This window comes from Ciconia boyciana, chromosome 2 (assembly GCF_034638445.1).
Source record: "Ciconia boyciana chromosome 2, ASM3463844v1, whole genome shotgun sequence".
In the NCBI taxonomy this organism is placed as follows: Eukaryota; Metazoa; Chordata; class Aves; order Ciconiiformes; family Ciconiidae; genus Ciconia; species Ciconia boyciana.
The window spans coordinates 133373969-133395353 of NC_132935.1; the positions used below are offsets into that span (position 1 = coordinate 133373969).

General features: G+C 41.2%; 1 protein-coding gene across 2 annotated transcripts in view; it reads left to right on the plus strand.

The window, feature by feature from the left end:
* The window catches only part of RAPGEF5 (Rap guanine nucleotide exchange factor 5), a 167896-nt gene that overhangs the window by 39468 nt on the left and 107043 nt on the right, over positions 1-21385 (plus strand). For both annotated transcript variants that reach the window (XM_072854152.1, XM_072854153.1), the window contains exons 6-7: positions 2039-2105; positions 10186-10234. In XM_072854152.1, coding sequence (XP_072710253.1) covers positions 2039-2105; positions 10186-10234 — 116 coding nt within the window. The remainder of the gene's footprint in view (positions 1-2038; positions 2106-10185; positions 10235-21385) is intronic.

Consider the following 21385-nt stretch of genomic DNA (forward strand, 5'->3'; position numbering starts at 1 on the left):
AGTGGCTCTACTTTGGACAGTTGAGGTCCAGGCCCGGGACCATGGGTGTATGCATATTGCTTCCTCCGTCAGCAGGTCGGGTAGCACTGTAGTTGCTTTCACGTGGTGTACAGTAATAATCGTGCTGGACCTGACTTGCCTGCATGCAGATCTAGGGCAAGCATCCCTGCACCTTGCTCTGCTTGACACACAACTGAGCCCACGCACCACTGAGCTGTATAAGCATTAGGCTTGTTTGCCTGGGCTTTGTAGCTCCTGTTTCCTACCAGCCCTACTAGGTCTTAGCTGGGCCGCCCCTTTTGAAAAAAATAGGATGATATCTGTCCTGATTCTGTTCCTCAGCATCCATTCTCTCTTACTTTTTTCCATTAGCCTGGGTATCATAATACACTCTTCCTCTCTGATTCTGGAAAGCTGACTATAATTTTTAGTATATTAATGGTTTCAGAAGATTTCAATGCTCATACACAGATGAATACTGGGAGTATTTTTAAATAGAAGATAAAGTGATAGAGGCCCAAGATGGAAACAGCTGTGCTATATGCTGTTCTGGATTTATAGATTGCGTCTGTGGCTGTGTCTATGGAGCTGCTATCTTTTGCCTCCAATCTAGAAGAATCAGGTCCTAGCCTGGTTCTGAGAGATCAGAAGAGATCAGATGTGTAGGGAAACAGGCATCTAAAGATGTAAATTATTTTAATCTCATTCCAAATTATAAAGAGAAAGACTGAATAAATCAGTCTTTGTAAACGAAAGTGCATTAATTTATTTCTTTTGGGCTGTTTAGAACACTTAAAATGTTCAATCATATTTTTCTTTGAATAGGAAAGGCCGTTGTGAAAACAATTGTGATTTCTAATCTGAATTACCATTTTGGTCTGAATATGCTTGCCCCAAAAAGAATGCATATGTCATTCTGTGCTTTCTGACCTTAATTTTTTAATTAGGGAAAGAAATTTTTGGACATGGGATGTAAGAACCACAATATACCAGCTGCATATTCCAGACATGTTATCATCTCTCTCCCTAAACACATCAAGGCATATGGGCAATTAAATAATTTAGTCAAAGATAGAAGCTTCTGCTAATACCTGGGATTTATGTTTATTACAGTAGCTGCAGTTTTGCGTATCTGCTCAGTTTGCTGGCATGCCACGCTTCTTGACTATCATAAAAAGTAAAGATCTCAAGGGCATTTTCTTTTTCTTCTTCCCATAGTAATAACCCTATCATATTGGTATCTTTCTTCTGATTGTCAATAAACCTTCCAAAAGGCTCACAGAGGTTTTAGTGATGGGAATTAGACTGTTTTAAAGAAAAACACAATCCTATCCTGTGCTGTCCACAGCAGCTTTTGTGTGGCTTTTTCCATGAGGGCCAGACTTCTGTGACAGTTTCTAGAAGGGTTCGTCCTGCACTGCCCCAGTTTTTCAGACACATTAAGTCTTGTGAGTAACTGTCAAGACAACCTAATAGTGTTCTCAGCCGTTGCTTTAGTTTGCTAATTTATGGCTTCTTACATGTATTCTTTTCATTTTCACATATATTTTTTTTAAATATCAAACTTCATGTGTCACATAATGATTTTTATGTTGTCTGCTTTTATCTATGTGAGCTTGCATTCCATAGGTGTTGCTCCACACCTTAGCAAAGCTGGGTGGTGAGCAGATGGAAAACTCTTTTCTCTGTTGATGGAGTATGTTTTTAGCAGAGCAAAATATCCATTCAAATAGGCAACTCTGAGCTAAGAGGGTCCTGCATTCTTCAGTTCTTCGTCATATTTTTATAGCTGAAGAATTTTCTCACTGTTTTATGTTAGTCCAATCAAAAGAGTTCTTGACAGCAAGGGACAAAGGGTGTACTCTGTCATTACTGACACAATTAATTATTGTCATGTTGCAGCCATCATTTTGAAGTGGAATCTCAAAAGCCCTTTTACATTAGTGCCTGTGGCTACATGGTTCCTTGCTTTCCAGGAATCAAAAGATGTTGAAACAGAATTAAAGAAATAATAAAATCTTATTTTTATTTTTTTAAGGCCTGATCAAAAAATAGAAGATACGGCAGAAACCAATGCTGAAATTCTTGCTCGTCTCACTTCTGCGGTAAGGTCACTGCATCAAAGTTTGTACTGATCATGTTTGAAATATTGTCATGTTTTGGATCCTTTCAAATTAAAGACTTAGTCTTAGTGAGCAGGTGTTTGTAATGCAAACTACTTTTTTGTCTCTGAAAGGAGAAAGCTTTACTGGGGTAATCTTAGTGTGCAATTCCAAAGCTATTAAAATCAGTCCAAGCAAGGACTGCTGCAGCCAGCTCTTTTGTAATCCATGCTATTCATGGCCCGGGAGATACCACTTTGGAGGATCATGGTGATTTTTCTGCCAGGTAGCTTACACTCAGATCCTCTTGGTCAAGTGGACATCAGTGAAGACAATGGTGGGGTGGGGGATAAAGGGAGAGAAAGGGCCTCAGCAGCCCTGGCATAGATTATCATAAGCTTCTGAGGAGACCTACCTGGGAAGCCTGGGTGTCTGGCTTCCCAACTATGTTTAGCCGCAATAAACTCCATCATAATAAACAACAGCTTATCCTGTCTGTGCTAGAATTTGGTGCATCTTGTTTATCTTGTTGTAAGATCATTGTTCTAAGAAGCAAAGAGACAGGACTTCAGAAGGTTAAGCTAGATTCACTCAATCTAATGTAATCTGTACGATCGTACAGAGTGCAGCCTCAGCAAGTTTGCAGGTGATGCAAAACTGGGAGGAATGGTCGATACACCAGATGGGTGTGCTGCCATTCAGAGGGACATTGATGGGCTGGAGAGATGGGCCAACAGGAATGTCATGAAGTTCAACAAAGGGCAATGCGATGTCCTGCATCTGGGAGAAATAACCTCATGCTCCTGTACAGACTGGGGGCTGACTGTCTGAAAAACAGCTTTACAGAAAAGGACCCGGGGGTCCTGATGGACAGCAGCTTGAACACGAGCCCTTGTGGGGAATGTGCCCTTGTGGCAAAGCAAGCCACCTGCCTCCTGGCCTGCATTAGTAAGAATGTTACCCTCAGGCTAAGGGAGGTGATCATTCCCCTCTGCTCAGCACTGGTGTGACACATCTAGAGTGTTGGGTCCTGTTCGTAACTCCCAGTACAAGAGACACATGGATGTGGACATGGACACATGGAATGTATGCAAATGACCATGAAGATGATCAGGGGAGTAGAGTATCTGACTTACAAGGAGAGGCTGAGAGAACTGGAAGTTGAGCTTGGACAACAGAAGGCTGTGGGAGGATCTTATCAATGTGTATAAATACCTGATGGAAGGGAATAAAGAAGACGGAGCCAGGCACTTCTTGGTGACATCTTGTGACAGGATAAGAAGCAGTGGCACAAACTGAAATTCAGGAAATTCTACTTAAGCATAAGAAAAAATTTATTTACTCTGAGGGTGATCAAACAGTAGAACAGGTTACCCAGAGAGGTAGTGGAGTCTCCATCCTTGGAGATGTTCAGAACTCAACTGGGCATGGTCCTGAGCAACCTGCTCTAGCTGACCCTGCTTTTGAGCAGGGGTTTGGATCAGATGACCTCCAGAGGTTCCTTCCTGCCTCAACCATTCTGTGATTGTATAGTTCTGCGAACATCACACCTAAATCATGGTATCGGCAAAACATGGAATTAGTGCTAGTTCTGTTTTGGGTATGTGAGAAAGTACAGAGATGAAAGTGAACCAAGCAGGGTGAAGTTATCATGAAAAACACATGAGGATAAGAGCTATTTTAAGTAAAATGAATAAAGTACTATCTTGAAATTCCTGAAAAATGGAAGGGAAGGAGAATTTGTGCTATATTTTGTAAAGATAAATGTCTTTACAAAAGACATTTTGTAATGTCTTTGGAAAGCCAGTGGTTCTGCATGTTCAACCTTATGCAAAAATAATTTAAAATGTATGACATTAGAAAACTTTGTGTTTTAAAATGGTTTTTTATTTTTTATTTTCTCTATATTCAAATTCCTTGTTTTCTCTACCTTTTCTTCCTAACTGAAAATGAAAGGAGAACTCAGAACCTCAGTATCCTCCATTTTTAGTTCCATACAGAGAAAAAATAGAAAAACATAAAATACTTTCTGCAAAGTTATATCTTTTTGAAAACCCACAAAACTACCAACTCTATAAAACATTGCCAGTATCCCTCAAAAGCTTCGCCTCTCAAAAATGGAAGAATAATGTTTTTTCACCAGTTAAAAAAAGGGAAGCACTCAACAAAACAAAGTGACTTTCTGAGTTTAAGAACTGGATCTAACTGTTGCTGGATACACTTGAGTAAAATGCATATCCTTAAACATGTGAGTAATTGACAGTGAGTTCGGAGTGCTTCGTGTCTAGCTTGCAAGGTCAAACCTTTGAACTACGTCCTGCGTGATTCCAGCAGCAGGGCACATGGACAGCTTTTTTTTAAATGAACGATTTTATTGCTGTAGCTAACTAGCTAAAGAAAAATTAGGCAGTAGCATTGCCAGATGGCCTGAGACCCATCTATTGCCATGGTGGTGTCAAAAAGACTGATCTTTTCTCCTGCATTTTCTGATTTTCCACAAAACTGTGCAGGCGCTCTGTAATGATTTTCTAGTCTAACCCTGGAGAAAAGACGTAAGACCAGAGCAGAATCCTCCAAATATTAACATCTGTATATGAACTTCTCCCTCTTATCCCTCCAGAATATTACTTTTCTTACATACAGTAGACTGGGATCTAAAGTACTCACTGCAAGTTTATGGAGAGTCTTTATGTGTCCCCAGGGAATCTGAACTCTCAACTTGCACCACTCAGCAGAGGGCTGGACTCACCAGGATACGGTTCTCAATTTTATTTTTTTCTGCCAGCTTCAGAATTTGTATGGAAAAAGAGAGTCCTGTGAGCAGGAGCTGGAAAACAAAAATGAAGGTATTAGCCATGTCTGGAAATGTGTTCATACTGTCTTGCTTTTTGGCTCACTGAATGTTTATGTATTTTGTACAGAGTCAAACCAGTCTTCCTTGAAGAATTCATAATTCAGAATCCTGTTCACAATACTCTTCAGACCAGTGTTTCAGAAGTGGAGGGGAAAAAAAAAAGAAAATCCTTACTTCCAGCCCCAGCACTAAAGCAGTCAGATATTAGAGTTGACTTTTGTGTACATTTCTAGGTTTGGAGGTTCAAATCCCATCGGTGTTGATAGTACCACCGTCTCTTCTGGTTTTCTTTTTGCTTTTCTTGTAATGGAATAAAACATTCTGTGTCAGGTCAGAAGGATGCTTCTGTATCAGCTTTTCTTTTTTGGGGATTAAATTCGCAAATTTTCAAACCTAAACTGATTGTGAAAATCCAGCCCCAGCAACACTGGAGGAATCTGTGTGCCTAAAATATAAATCACTCTTTTAGCATCTGAAAGCGCGGGAAAAACTGTAAGCATGCATGCACATAAGGTCTAATCATGTATTTCTGTAACTCTATAAAAGCTATTGCTGTTGCAGAGGGTGGCACTCACCTCACCTAAATATAAGTGGCCATATGGCAGGCATCTGCATCTGAGCTAGCTTTCCCAGGCACTCCTTACAGCCAGGGAGCAGACACAGTCACTTTTAGGATGCCGAATGTATAATTCATTTTGAAAGTCTACTTTAGGGAAAAACAGTCATACCTTAGGCTCCGCTGGTAAGGTATGCACTCTCTATGAAGGGGTTATAGAATGACTAGCATAGACACAGGCATCTGTGCAAGTTTGGTGAATTCCTCTCTCCACCTCTTTTTCTTTACTGTAGCCTGACTTTCTTTGTTGGCCTTTCTCTTATTACTTATTCCCTATTGCTTTCTGTTACCAGGTGTTGTTTTTCTTGTAGAGTTCCACTTTTCACATTCACTGCACAATTTGTGATTTTTTTTTTTTTGATGATTCAGCCAGTCTAGAACTGATTAGTTAGGGAAATGCACTCTTGGTTTTAAACAATGGTTATGGAGATTGTAGAAGATAATAGTGATAGCTGCGGTGAATGATGCCAAGTCAGAAGGGCAGCAGAGAAAAAACTGCAGAGGTTTCTTTATCATCTTAATTTGTGCATAATGTATGGAATACACCTCTTTTAAGAGCAGAGTCAGACACAAAAGATAAGAAACTAACTTGTCGGGGGTCTCACTTTTTCTGTACGCTTTATTCTACGATGGAAGAAGTGGAGTCAGTCAAGATAACTGAATGGAGCCTATTGAATTATATGCTCATATCATATGCTCCATTACAATGAGGCACTGACAACACCATTGAACTTAAATTGTAAAGGCAGCTGATGTGCAAGCAGTGCAAAGTGCCTTTTGAAATACGTTTGCATCATATAATCTTTTTGGTCATGAATTTTTAAGAAAATGCAATGATTACTCCTGGGTTTAAAGAAGCATTCCAGAGTTGGCATGCATCCCATGTCATGTCACAAAGAGCAGCTTCATATTCAATGTCTTGTCTGCTAAAACCAGAGCACAGTGGGATGGCTGTAAGTGTTTCCACTGCAAAGCTCTTACCTTCCCTTGTGATAGGACAGAAGAGAATATCAGGATGTTATTGCAGCGTATCTGGGAAATACAGTTTTCTGGTACTTTAAGACGTCAGCCAATACTACTTTTATTTAGAGTCCATCAAACTATCATTACTTGAGATGCAAAAATGTGAACTAGACTCTTTTCTTTTTCAAAACCCTGCTGCTTAGAGCTTTCTGTTGCAGGATTTCATTTTGAGGTGCTGTAAGGATTGCCACTTTGTCTCTAGATCTGAAGTCCTATTTGGCACATTGACACGTACAATACTATTTCACAAAAGACTACCATAGGTAGAAAAAAGAGAGGGGAAAAAAGTAGAGGTGGTATGCACTGTCTACTAGATGCACAACTATGCCTTCTGTGATAAAATGACCAGATTCGTGGATAAGAGAAGAACTGTAGTTGTCATTTACTTTTGAAAAATCTCTACCTCTGTCCTTTGAAGATGAGAAGATTCACCATATAAATAGGCCATTTGTATTTAACCAAGCAGAAGTATATGTGGGTACCACTCTGTATGCACACTCTTGCTCTTTCATATTGCGAAAAGAAAACTGATTAAGATGTGGTAACATGCCAACAACACACTCAAAATGTTATCTTTCAGACTTTCATAATATTTCTGTAAATACCTTATGGTAAGCTGGCCTTTAAACTGAATCAGTTTTGACATCTGCAGTGCTACTCAAAATGGGTTACTATTTAGATAGCATTAGCTTTGTAGCGGCAAGCTCTATGTATAAACCAATTTTTTGTATTTAATATCTCAATTTATTATGGTAGGCATAGCTCTTGTTTGAATGTGTATTTTACTTTGAGTCCACATTATTATCTTCAATGTGATGTGCAACTATCGATTTTGTCAAACAGGCAGTAACTGGAATCCTATTAGGAAGAAGTATGATAATGTGTAGCATGTGTGCAGTGAGGAATGAATGTTGTACACAGATTTCCATCGGTGTAATGATGCATGGGAATTGCATGTCCAGCAGACATGTCAAGTGCATTTACGCTAAAATAGACAAAAGCATATAGATTATGAAATCTAGGGACACCAGGCAAATCCTGAAGGGTGCTCAGCAGTACCAATTCTTTGTGATTTGAGTGAATCCTATGAGAGGGAGCTCAGACCGTCAGGATGAAACCCTTTGATGAAGCAACATTTGCTTAATATTAAGATGAGAGGAACATTTTTTTCTCCTGCTTTAACTGAAGGGTTTTGCTCAGATTAAGTAATATGCCAGCTGCATTCCTGGCACACAGTAAACAATGAGATATTTTGCATAACATAGACAAAATACAGAAAAACAGCCCTTTTATTGCCTGTGATGTTAGCACCGTGTTTCAAACTTGAAAAGTGCCACCTTATAAGCAAAAGTAATACTGCAAATATAACTGCAGAATGCCACAATGCTGCTTTTTCTTCTGAGAAGATGGGTTTTTCTTTACACTCATGGAGAGATTTGCATTTTTCAATTGTTTGATTAGGTTAATTGGTATGTTTACAACTGTTGCAGATTGTAGTGTCTCCTAAGGCTAATCTTGAGATAATGTATTTATTAAGTGCTAAAAGATAAAGATGAGACATTGGTGCACTGTTTCTTACTGTCAGTAACCTGTGAGAATAGAGCCAGGATCGAGGCATCGACATTGGTACCTCCTGCTGAGTTTAATGAAGGGAGAGGGTCTGAGCAGTTTAGCCGTGAAAAGTCGTGGTGTTGTTATTCAGAAACCACTTGGGCTTTTATTGAAAATCCCACTCTAACTCTGGATAGCTGGTATGTATTATTACTAGTGTATATTAATTGCTGCAAGCACACAAGTTGTTTTTCCACAGAAGAACTGTTCTTTCCATCTTACTTGCAGTTTATGCTTACATGAACCATGATTAACAGTTCTCCAGACATGGGAATGAGTGTACAGGAAGGAAGGAAGGGAAGGTAATACTGCCAGCTTGCACAATTGTGCTGGAAACAGGACGACATTTAAGAAAACTGTGGCACTGCCTTCATATTTTCCTGCTTGGAGTGGCAGAAAACTCTGTCCCTCTCAGTGGGGCAGCGTCAAGGAGTAGAAAAGGTCCTTGTACCTTGCAAGGACAGCAAAAAAAGCTCCCTGGTCCTTTGCCTCAAGGGAAGGAAGGATGCAAGCAGAGGAAGGATGTGGCCTCTGGTATGACTGCCTTCTGCCACATGCAGAGCGTACTGCTGTGTGGCTGCTGAGTATCTGATCAGTGGATGCTAGAGTTACCTTCGTACTGAGATGTCCTGGGTGATTTTGTCTGTCTTTCCGCTCAGACCAATATAACGTTAACTATTCTTGTTTCACATTTTCAAACTTTTCTTCAGTCATGAGAGTGGGATGTTGACAGTTGTTAGTAATTGTATTACTTCAGGGATCCTTCATGGGCTTTATGCCTTATTCTGATCATACCACGTCTTGTGAATGATGTTTTAAATTTCACATGCTCTCGGAAACTGGCTGTCAAAACTCCCACTGCAGAATAGCCTTGAGCTTTGCATAGGTCTGTTAGACAAGATAGCTAGTATGCAGTGCAGAAAATGTTGTACAGAGAGGTAAGACAATCCCTAGAAAAATAGTTGGAATGTCCCCCCTTTTTTTTTTAATACTAAAGACAGGCTGTCTTGGGAAAATGAGGGAAATTGGAAGAAGCTGGGAGGTGTACAGAAGAGTCTGAGAGTGTGGATGGGGCAGAGGAAGGGAAGAACCGGGGTGTATGCAGGAGAGAGTGTCTGGGGGTGCCGTAGGTCAAGTGCAGGGCACTTGGAGCAGCTGTGATGGGACAGACAATGGCAGTGAGGAAGTATGAAGGATAAAAATAATGCAGAATGCAGAATTTTACTGATAGAAAAAGGAACAGACCTATGGAGAGAAGTGGATGTAGAGTTGAGCTGGCTAAAGGGACAGTAGCTGAGTTGTGTAGAGATTGTAGGGAAAATATGAAGAATGCAGAGACAGGAGGCTGAGGAAGGGAGCTGGCTAGCGTGGCAGGGCTGTTTCATCACACGCTAGTGAGTTAGCCTGTAAATCTGGAAATCAGATAGCTTTTACTTCTGCAGGTTCATCTCAAGCTAAATTTTGGTCCTGAAGTGCTCAGCCATGCTATTAGGAGAGGTTGTTTCCTCCTAAAATCTCCAAAAAGCGAATGTCATTTATATACGTGAACCTCAGCCAAACCTCAGCATGGAGGACTGGAGTCACACAACAAATCCAGCATTACAGTGTGCTCAGCAGAGGCAAAACAAACATTTAACAAGGAAAGGAAGAAGCTTCAAGTGTGTGCTTGTGAAAGAGATACGTTGTGCAAATAAATTACAGGTCGGGCTACCGAATTGCCCACTCCCTAAGGAATGTGCAGTATTTACATTAAATTAAAGTTAAAAAAAAAAAAAAAAAGTTGTCACAGAATTCCCAGCTGAAAAGGAAATAGATTTGCTAGGAAAAGTGACTGTAGTTTCAAAACCAAGTATCTGCATAATTCCATGTGCAGTTGACTGCTGCAGAGGACTGATAGCTGATATCTTACCACTGTTGCATTTTGTTTTGTTTGACAGTGCTAGTAACTATAACCATCCTTTCCTTTCCTGGTATTTTAGGTACAGAGAGAACTGGCTGCTGTCATTGCCTTGAAAGCAAGGAAGTCAGGTGAGTCAGGCTGGACTTTAGAGGGGGTTTTGTAATGCTGTTCCCTTTTGTCATTTATTGAAGTATTTGAATTGTCATTGCTGTCTTATTAACATGGGGAGCAAAGATAGCAGACCTCGTTCCTCTCTTGTTGGAGAAACTGTGTACATAGCACAATGCAATTACTGTCAAGCTTTGCTTCCCCTAGCTCATCACATCTAATGACCTAGCTGATAAAATTGGAGTATTACAGTTGAATATGAACTTGGGTCTCTTTCTGGCCAAAATCACTATTTCCTCTGGGCTTGCACTTTTATAAAAGAGGCTTATGTCTTTATTTGACTTACATTTAAGACAAATAAGTTGATAATTTTCCTATGTTTTCTTTTATGGCCCAGTATCTCATGTCATCTTCACTGTGTTTTACCTGCCCAGTCAGGTGTATTTCTTTATGCTAAAGCAAAAAGACAACTTCATGCATGAAGGCGTTCTTTCCTGAAGACTTGTCTATACATCTCTATGGCTGTAGAGGCAAGTCTCTATTATCAGGGCAGTAGAAGGGGAAAGGCAAATGGATAATTGAAAGTCTCTGACAGTATAAGCATTTACAGCAAATGCTGGTGATACAGTGCAAAGGCACTGAAATATGTGGTCATCTCAGCTCTGTCAGGGTTTGGTAGCACAGCCACTTTCAGAAGGTGTCTGCCTTGCTGAGCTGGAGTGGAAGCAAGGGAGCTGTGTTCTCCAGGCACTGCACAGGAACTAACAAAACCTACTTGACCAGACCTGACTCTATACAGGGTTGACTCTCTGGTGTCTTCATATATAGTGCAGTTAATCTGCAGCATGGGCAAACTGCATATGGTGAAGCGAGAGTTGAATGTATTTCTAGAGTAAAACAGCGGTGGAGTTGCCTTAAATTATTGGCGTGTTCCCAAAGCCATTGAGGTCTTTGGGAGCATTTTCACTGAGCATCTCTTGTGATCTTCAGCCATTTTGCTAGAAACTGAGATCATGGATCTTGCACTTTTTGAGCTATTTTCTGACCTGTTAATAATATTGCGTCATAATATCTGTATCTGTCTATCTGCGGCTTACAAATACAGCACAAAAGTTATTGCACACAACACATGCACTACACACAACGTGATATCTTAAACTGGAGGCACCGAGAAGATGTGGCTGGCATATCTGCAAACATTTCTTTGTGAAAATGTAAGTATTACAAAAATATTCAGTTTGATGCATTTTTGTCTGGAAATAGAAGTACCCATAGGTTATATCCACAGTCACCTGTAAATGTAAATCTGCAGAAAGTAAACACAAATCAAAGTGGGAATTCAGACCTAAATTGCTTCTGTGTAATAGCTTTGCTTCTGAAACTGCTGTAGTAGTTGATGATGTTAACACCCCTCAGCTGCTTGCCCTTACCTGGTATCACCCAGTCCCACCTGAATTATAATGGCTGAACATGGAAATGGTTCTGCTCTGGTTCAGTGCAGAGAAAAACAGGCTATTTTAAGGAAGGTCTCAAGGTAACCTTTTGTTTTGCTGCAAAATGGGCTAAGAGTATGGTGCCCTGTACCTTTTTACTTAGTGCTTATACAGCTCTAAGAAATCTCTTTCCCTGCTTCTCAGCAGTTGTGTCGGCAAATATTACTACTGCTACTGGCAATAAATAAAAACTCTATTCCCCAAAAGAGTTGATTTTAACCTGAATTAGCCTCTCACTTCCTTTTGGTGGATGCTACCTAAATGGTTGTGTCAGGAGAAAATGGGATGGGGGTTGGATTAGGAATGAGCTGCAGGAGATGAAAATGGGAAAGGAGGATACCTCTTGGAGTCCCCTTTATACTAGTGTAACTGCAACCCACTTTGAGCAGGTAGAAATATTTTAGTTAAAAATCACAGCTTTAAATAAACAAAGCTCCCTATAGAGCTTTGAAGTGCTGACCAGCCTTTCCTAATGTGTTAATGTAAACACTTAAAATATCGGTTTAGATCTGAACAAAAGATACCTCTTTAGTCAGTTTAACTAGTGCATGCTTGTTGTTGAAATTTGCATTTCTTTATGCCTCATCTTGGATGACTAAAAAATGGCTACATGATCAGGCATAACTGTAAGGTCTAATTTAAGTTAATGCCTTTACTACAGTAGGAGCAGAGTAAATTAGGGTGGTTGATTATGCTTTTTTATTTTATTGCTGATGGTTAAATTCACAGCGTAGCAGTTACTGTTAGCAATCAAGCTATGGTATGCTGTGCCTGATGAAGTGAAGCATATTTCAGAGAAGGTACTTCTGGAGCTAAAAGCCACAGTATCTTTTGAAGATAGTTCTTCTAACCCTCTCCATATAGTTCCAGGAAATAAACCAACAAAGATCAGGCAAAGAGTTTATTTTGGCATGAAAAGAGTGGAATCCCATGGCTATTGGGCCAGCTGCCCTGTGTGGCTTCCAGGCTGGTGTGAACGGTGTGGGCGCCTGGCGCATCCGCCCTGGGATTCATGAGTGGGGAGCGCGGGCGATGGGCATGGTCCTAACCTGCTGGCTAGAACCTGCCTGCAGTGGGTAATCGGCTCATTATCGAAAGCTTTCCTAGAGATTGGCAGCCCCAAACCCAAAGCTGTTGTGCAGAAGTTCCTCTACTGTTTTTGATGGTTTGGTGGGTTTTAAATTACAGTGTTTCGAAATATTTCCTCTAGATAGCTGGTTAGCGCTACCAGTAAGAGCAAAAAAGGAGTATTTTTGCTTAATGCAAGGACTCTGTAATTTGTTCCTGAATTACTTTAATTTCTGGATATACCTCTGCCCTTAGAGAGGCACTTCACAGGGGTTTAATTGTACTAGAAAAACTGTCTGATTAAAGCTTTCATATTACTTGTCTAGGACTGTTGTAGTAATCACAGAGTTACATTGCATGGAAAGTGCTATACAAGCACACAAACACCACAGCTCCCTCTGCAAGAGGTGAAGAGGGTCCAACTAGGAAGGTTTGCTATGCTTAGAGGGGGTAAACATTGCCTTTGGTTACCTGGGTGAAACAGTTTATTTTTGTTTAAACGAAGCTTGGGTTTGCTACCTAGTATATGTGTATGAGAAGTAGTAATTACAACTATTTCAGTTCTTGGGCCAGAATGGCTGTCTCAGAGATTTAGACACTGTATCTATTGACAAAATGCTTTGAAAACCGAGGTAGAGACCTGAGCCTCCTGTGGCGTAGGGCAGAGTATCAAATTCTTGCTAGTACAGGATCTGACTTGATGGAGAATGTCAGCTACCAGAAAATAAAAAGTCAGTAGGGTGTGGGGGAGAATGCCTTTCCCCAAGAGGTGTTCTTCTGTTTTTATTGTGGGGTGGAAGTATAGGAGAAATTCATAAAACTGACAGATGGCTGAAGGAAAAATGCAGAACCTGAAAAATGGAAAACTTCTGTGCTGTGGAAAAAAGCTCCTTTTTCATATTTCAGATGTGTACTGCAAGTATACCACTCTGATAACAAGGCATAAGCTGATAGAGAGGTACTTGAGAGCCCTCATGCATTTTTAGCTTCTTTGCAAATAAAACTAAAAAAAAGGTAAAATTAGCATCTGTAATCCTGAAGCTTTGATGGATCTCAGTAACACTGTTGACTAGAAAGCACATTTTTATTTCATTAGAATAAAGCTCTCATGATAAAGGTGACCTAAGAGGGGGAAATGAGCTTGTGCACTTCTCTGTGGCTTATAAAAATGCATTAAAATTGTTCTTGCTTAACCTTAGAAATAAATAGATTAAATACTGTCTTCCTTGATTTGGTGAAAGGTCTTGGGGAAGCAAGTAACTGGAGCAGAAGAGAACTTTGTTTTTAATTGCAGGCACTTGGCATTAGAATTGCTGTGTTTATTTATACCTTGCTGGCTTCTGATGGCTTCCGCAAATGTGCTGAAACATAACAGAAATGCAGCCTCTCGTCTGAAGGTTTACAAGGGCTGGCATTTATCTGAATTGCTTGTCGTGGCTCATGACGTGTTTCTTATGTGTTAGAGATGGTAGCTAAAACAAGGATAAAAAGCAGCAAATAGCCTAAGGCTGGAGGCTTTAGCTGGTGGCGTAGCTACACAGGTACATCGGAACTGATCAAAATCTGTCAGGTAGATGCTCTGAACTGGTGTTAATACCATCCACAAACAAGACATCTTGCATTTCTGTGCATGAACCTAGCTGCACCCCATGGCATCACGCAGCAAATACTTCTAACTTTATATCTAAAGGAATTTCTGTAACTTTATTCCTGCAAAGGGCCATTACTAAGAGCATGGCTCTGGTCCTTGTGTTTCTGAATACAGGGGCTAATTAAGATAAGAGCTGACAGAGTATCAGTGAGGTAGGAAGAGGGTGACTGCAGCTTCCCCCCAGGCTTTGCGGGAGCAGGGGCAGGGCTGTGGGTGCTTCTCCCTCCCACTGTGAAGGGCAGGGCAGCCACAAAAGCCCTAGCACTTGTGTGTGGTTTTGCTCCCTCTTAAGAATGATACTCAGGTTTCCACAATATAGTTAGATACTTTTTAGTCATGCCATTCTTAAATTGACAAGCTCTATTGATTTTTTCAAAAATGGGTCATTTTATCTGTAATAATATGACTTTTGGAACATATTAACTTTATATTTGAGATCTTCTGGATTACCTCCACCCAGTTTACGGTTGGACTCGATGATCTTAAAGGTCTTTTCCAACCTATACGATTCTGTGATTCTGTTATTCTGTGATTCTGACATATGAGTATGCATATCCACCCTTCCCCTTTTCTTTTGTATTGCTTCTGTCAGGACTTAACTGCCTATGTATTTGCTTAGTATTTTTGTTTTAGGGCAGACGATTCAGTATGAAGCAGTCACTGGAGCCTGAGCTTTGCCGACATGAATGAAAACCACGCTGTGAACAGCTATTCCTTTTCCCAGCCACTGCGCCATCTCTACAGCACTGCTGTCAGAGCTGATTGCATGACTCGGCTCAGACACACTCCAGGCAATGTCAACCCGGTTAAAAACATGAGGACAGCCAGGCTGGGTCAGGTTAAAAGTCCATCCAGCTCCGATCCTACTGTGAGTGATGAGTAGGGGATGCTCAGAGTAGAGAAACAGAGCAAGTACAAACAGTCCTTCTGATGTGCGTACTCAGCATCTACCAGTCTGTGCTAGAGGGATTTTGTTGTACCCACACTGTTGTGTTAGATAGCCCTTGGTGGACCTTTTCTCCATTAACTTATCAAATTGCTTTTTAAGCCTGCTTATACTCCTGACCTTCATCATCTCTTGTGGCAGCGAGTCCCACAATTAATGTGTGTGGTATATGAAAGCATATTATTTCTTGTTTGTTTTAAATACATTCCCCACGACCCTCACTCTGTTGTGATATAGCTTTTTGGTGACAGAAAGCGGTGAATAATCCATTCCCAGTTCATCACCATACTATTCAGGATTTTGTGCACCTCTGTCATACCCCTATGAGTTCTCTCATTTCCAGGCTAAATCGCTAGTCATTCCTCATACCAAATCTGTTCCATTAAATCTGATCATCTTTGCCACATCTATTACATTATTTTTGAGATGGGGCAGCCAGAGCAGCATGCAGTATTGCAGCAGTATGTGCTGGAGCTGGCACAAAGTGAGGGTGGCAGCTTCTTATCAGGGTGGGGAGGCGGAGGGATGTGGGAAGGAGCCCAGTAAGATGCTTTTGGCAGCATTAAGCTGTTTTATCAGCTTAGTTAACTCAGGAAACGGCATCTTTACCATTCAGCCCTTTTCCCCAACTAGCACAGATCCTTGTGAGACTTCTTGGTAACTTTACTCCACAATAATTAGCAAAAACTTTGTCATTTGGTGCTATATGAATGTCCTATGTTATGTCATTAGTTTCATTTACTTGTAGAACAGAGTTGTTATATAGACAATGGAAACCATTACGAATTTGAATTAGATTTGTACACATACTTGAAAAATGCGGTTACAAATACATGATCAAAGGTCATTCAAGAATGGAGCAGTTCAGTATTATGTTTAAATCTCAGACATATTAAGTACCCTTTGTATTTGCAGGTTTTGTAAACAAGCAGATATACAATATTTCTGGTGTAAAATGTGCACAGTTTATTATCACTTATTTTATGCCACTGAAAAAGAGCATAAAGAGGGATGAAAAAACTTGCTCCTGTTTACAGAATAAAGTGGCAGTCATGTGCCAGACAGGTGTGCATTTTCTCCTGCGGAAAAATTGAGAAAGTTTGAAGGGTGGGGAAAGGTTAATATCAGTAGGATCTTACTGCTTTTCTATGTCCCCTTATGTCTCTTTTCAGTGGGTTTATTTACTTAAGACCTTATTTCATTACAACTTTAAATTCCTCCAAGCATCCACTTCTTTAAAGCAAGGGTCGAACTTAGCAAAATGTGTGGAATAAGAGTTCTTCTGCAAGGGTTGGACTAGATGACCTGTAAAGGTCGCCTCCAATCCAAAGCATTCTATGATTCTATAAGTGTTACTAATAGCATTCATCCTGGAGTAGTGGCCACTCAATGTAAAGGTGGAGGAGTGTCATGCTTCTGGTAGGTCTTGGTAACTTTATCTTTACTTTTCCTCTGCCCGTTGAAATTCAGTTCAAAATGAAAGTTGCACCTGAAAACATAGCTAGGAGTATTTTAAAGGTTACATTGTGCTTTAAGGATTTCATGCCTTGAAGTAAGGGAGGTGATCATTTTGGCTTCTTTAAGCGATCCTTTTTAAACATTTTATGCCTTAGTGAAGGGAATGCCCACCCCTAGGGACCAATGTCTTGTTGCATCCCGTGGGATTCTTCCATTACTCCTGAGATCAGGCATACCAAGAAACTGGCAGCGCTTCAAAAGGATAGCATCAGACCCCTTCTAGCCCTGGGGAATGGTACTTATTGTGTTGGCCGGTCAGGAACACTGTGTGCGACACACACACAGCTCCACTGTGCCGTGGCTGAATTGGTGACCACCTGCTTTGTGCCCACCCTGGGCAATGCTGGGCGTGGGAAGTGCCCTGGACAACATCAGCGAACGAGCTACACAGTTATGCTCACCAGCCTTTGTGTATTCAACAGCTGATATAAAGCAGAATGGACTCTGAGCCTTGGAAAAAGAAGGAAAAGAGCTCCAAAGAGCTCTCTGGTGGGAATTATGCTGAGAGGGATTTTGGCAGCTTATGGTCTGCTTTTTGCAGTTGTTGCAGAACTTCAGGCATAGTTCTTTCTGTGTGATCTATAGAAGAAATGAGCAATGCAGAATAGCTGCGTAGGTGACAGATGTTTTGCACATACCCAAAAAGGGATTGCACGGTAAGGTTGGAAAGACAGCAGTTGTGCAAAAAAACAATTCCCAGGTCAGTGTTTTGTTTCCAGTGCTTTGGGAGAGGCATTTACAGAGAGTTCACAGAATTTATTTATTCAGAGTCTTCTTTGTTTCCTGCTCCTTTCCTGGCCGTGCCCGGAGGATGTTTCCATGGAATTGAGAGCGGTGTTTCGCTTTGCACCAGCCTGCTCAGCGACTGCCCGTACCTCCTTGTTTGATCAGTTCCCGGCAATCATTCTCCCTGTGCCTGCTGATCATGTAATGGGCTCTTCTCCACCCTTGTAACATCTTGTTTCAGGCAACACTGCTATAGATACATTAACTGGCACTTGATTTTTTAAATTTTAAATATCATGCACATGAGAATTAATGTCTAAAAGCACTGGGTAAAAGTTAAAGCTTTCTGCATTCAGCTGTCGAATGGTTTTCCTTGAGCTGCTACGAAGAACATAGCTTTTGTCTGTTCCTGTAGTATTCCTACAGTGTTTGCAACTCGTTTTCCACTTTTTTTCTCCTTGATAAAAAATGATATGAGTTCATATGTTCACAAACTGGGTGTAAAATGTGGCTTTTCCTTTGTCTGTATCACAAAGTGCCAGGCATTGAAAACCAAACCTCCCCTGGCCACATGATTCAACAGTAGTTGATTATCTATTAAAAAATGCCTCCCTTGTTTAGCCAGAGGTGTTTTACAAATTATGTTCTTCTAATGCACCACCACCTGGATGAAATATGGGCCTTCAAACCCAGATGAAAGGCTTCAGTTCTGATAAATAAAATAAACAGAACTTCTGAACAAAACCAGTTGTATGATAATGTGAAAAGAATAGCAGCAAAGGCTCCTGGCCATAATCTGACTGAGTTGGGAAATATCGGTGGCTTTACTTGGTATGCTCATTTTTGAATTTACAATGGCTATATAACATAGGCAGGCCTGAGTCTTGCTTAAACTGAGGTTTGTCCTTCCTGTGGTCATTCAGATGCACTGGAAAGGAACGGCGCCTTAATCGTGTGTGGACCAGCAAGACCAAATCTACGTCTGTCAGCCTCCTTTCTTACCACACTGGCTTTGCTCTGTTTAGATTGCAGATTCCTACCCTTGCTGTTATCTGTTCCTTTTGATAAACTCTGCAATGAGAGGAAATGTTCTGGCATCATTTTTGGGAGTCCTGTTTCCTATTTGAGATCTGAGAAATGGCTTGTAGCACTAGGACCCTTGGGAACTTATTTTTCTGCGTGGAAACTAGACTAGCATAATGAGTGCCCTCTGTGCAAATTCAATATTAGTTCTACACTTAAGGTCAAGCAGAAGTTAATGACCATTTTTTACATACAGAAATCAGTTATGAAACCAACATTATATTTCATGCTTTTGTCATTTTAGAATGAAATAAAATGCTGGAGTAATTTGTATTAAATTGCTTTAAACTACAAAGCATAAATATCATGAATCCCAGATTAGTGTTTGAGAGAAAATGGCATCATTGTCACTTGTGCAATAGTTCATTCCCCAATTTACAGGAGCCTTTATTCCATCCCATGCTTGCTGTGCTTTTTTAGATACAGAGGTGCTGAACAATGCTGTAAGCAGGAATCTGTCTTTAATAATTTTTGCATTTTCTTTGTTTCTTTAATTAGCTGATTTACTCAGCTGATTGCACAGCTGTCTGGGCAACACCCCCCCAGGGGCCTGCCAACTGTTTCAGAGATATGTAGTGTACTCAGTGAAGGGAAATCTGTACAATAATTTGCATATATATATGCAGAAATAGTGGGAAGGAATGAGAAAGCTCAAAGGCAATTTTTGTATTGCTAATAAAAGGAAACATGCTAAGGATGAGCTTAAAAAGCTTTCTCTTTTCAGTAATTTCTGGGAAAAGATTACAGTTTCATGGTAAATAAGGAACCAATTCTCAGTTGCAGGGTTTTATTCCTGGGATGATCACTGTCTCTTATATGCAGCTTTTGGGGATTTCAGAAGTATTCAGTGCTTATTGGTTTTCCCCCTTTAATTTGGAAATAGGACTTGGAAAATACAGGAGTATGCACGAGGACCTGGTCTGCCTTAAAATGGTCCCCAAATCTGAGGTTTGTAAAGCATTTACTTGCTGCTCATCTTCCTTTCTACTGCTCAGTGCTAGTGCCTTACGTAAGCTCGAGGATCTGGCTTTTAGTTTCCCCAGTGGTATCACTATGAGCTATTCATTTTTTTCCACTCTGATAAATTAATAAGCATCAGCAAACATTATAACACTGTCAAACAGCTCAGAGCTGCCATAGTAACCAGCCTCTCTAGAGCTCGCTGTATACCCTCCACAAAGAATAACAAGGGGGATACCACAAGCTCCATTGTTCAAAATAACAATAAAGTTTTCAAAAAGCTTAGAATTATGTGATTTAAAAAAAAAAAAAAGCTTTTTTGCTGTTTGTTTCTGAAGAGCTTAATGCTAACAACTTCCTTTGGAAAAAAAACAGAAAAGAAACATGCCTCTCAAAAAAATTTGGGATATAAGAAGAATGCTAGAAGTTGTGAGCTTCCCAGCAGCTGAAGATAAATCAACTGGTGCAGGCTGCTGGCAATTCAGAGCACTGGAGCCTTCCCCCAGGGAATATTCTTGCAGATTCCTGAGGTCTTTTCAACAGTGATGGTTTGACAGGGACAGAAAAATAGGCTATAACCATCCAGCAGGGATGAGACAGTGAAAATCTGTTGGCTTGTCAAATAAACAAAGTTCTTCTGTTCAGGAGTAGGCTCTTTACCACTTCCAAGGTGGTGTATGTCTCCTGTCTGTAGAGGGCACGTACGTGCCTTTTGCATACTGGCTAGAAAAAAAGAGATGCATATATGAATTTTGATCACACAGTAGTGGAAAGATTGAAATCTTACAAAGGGCAGAGTGGTTTGATGTTCTGGGATGTTAGGTTAAAGAACAACACTAAATAATGAATGAACATCTTCATTTGAACCAAAGGAGCGTCACTGAGAACACGAGGGACGTGGGCTAAGGGGTGACCGAGCTTGGTACGGCGGGCAGAGCTGCCTCTGGAGCAGCTGTGGGGACAGTGGACTCCTCACCCAGCCCGCGCAGGCTGTGCCGCCGAGCCTGGCAGTGCTTGTGCAGCTGGGATCCCTCGCTTGGGCTGCCCCGAGGCGATGCCTGAGGGTTTGCAACGTGCCAAGCAAGTTCAGTCTTGGGAGCAGCCGAGGGCAACGCAGAGGTAAACCGCATGTCTACCAAGGGCGACGTTTATGGGCTTCCCACCCCCAAAAGGCAGGCAAGCCTGGTCCCACAGTTGGACTCACAGCAAGCTGAAAGGCTGAAGCTGGAGTTGGGTGGCACAAGGGGTCTGGCAGCAACGCCGGCTTGCAGGGTGCCCTGCGCCTTGCCCTGCCCGCTGCGTGGGGGCTCTGTTCTCAACCAGGTCATCAAACCGAGCAGATTAAAAGTAATCCTTTGCCAATCCACAAACCCCAAGTGCTTTACGGTAGTACAGAGCGGGAATAGCAAGTTCAGGAGGTGTGGGACAGGCAGCAGGGATGGGGAGCTAAGCTGGCCTGCTGTCCTGGAACGGCCATGCGGGTGCCACCCAGAGTGAGCGGCTTAGGGATCGACAGAAGTCCCTGCCTGCTGTTCAGCAGCAAACTGGTTAACCGTGATGGCAGTCCTCTCCTAAGCATTTAAATAATTAGCTTTCAAAGTTAACACCCTATTAAGCCAAAGGGAGGAAGTTCACACCTCTCCTGGTGTTATTGTTCCAGTCTGGCTGGCTGCAGCAGCAGAATGACGCTAGTGCCTTGGTTTGTGTTGTGAAGGTTATCTTTGCA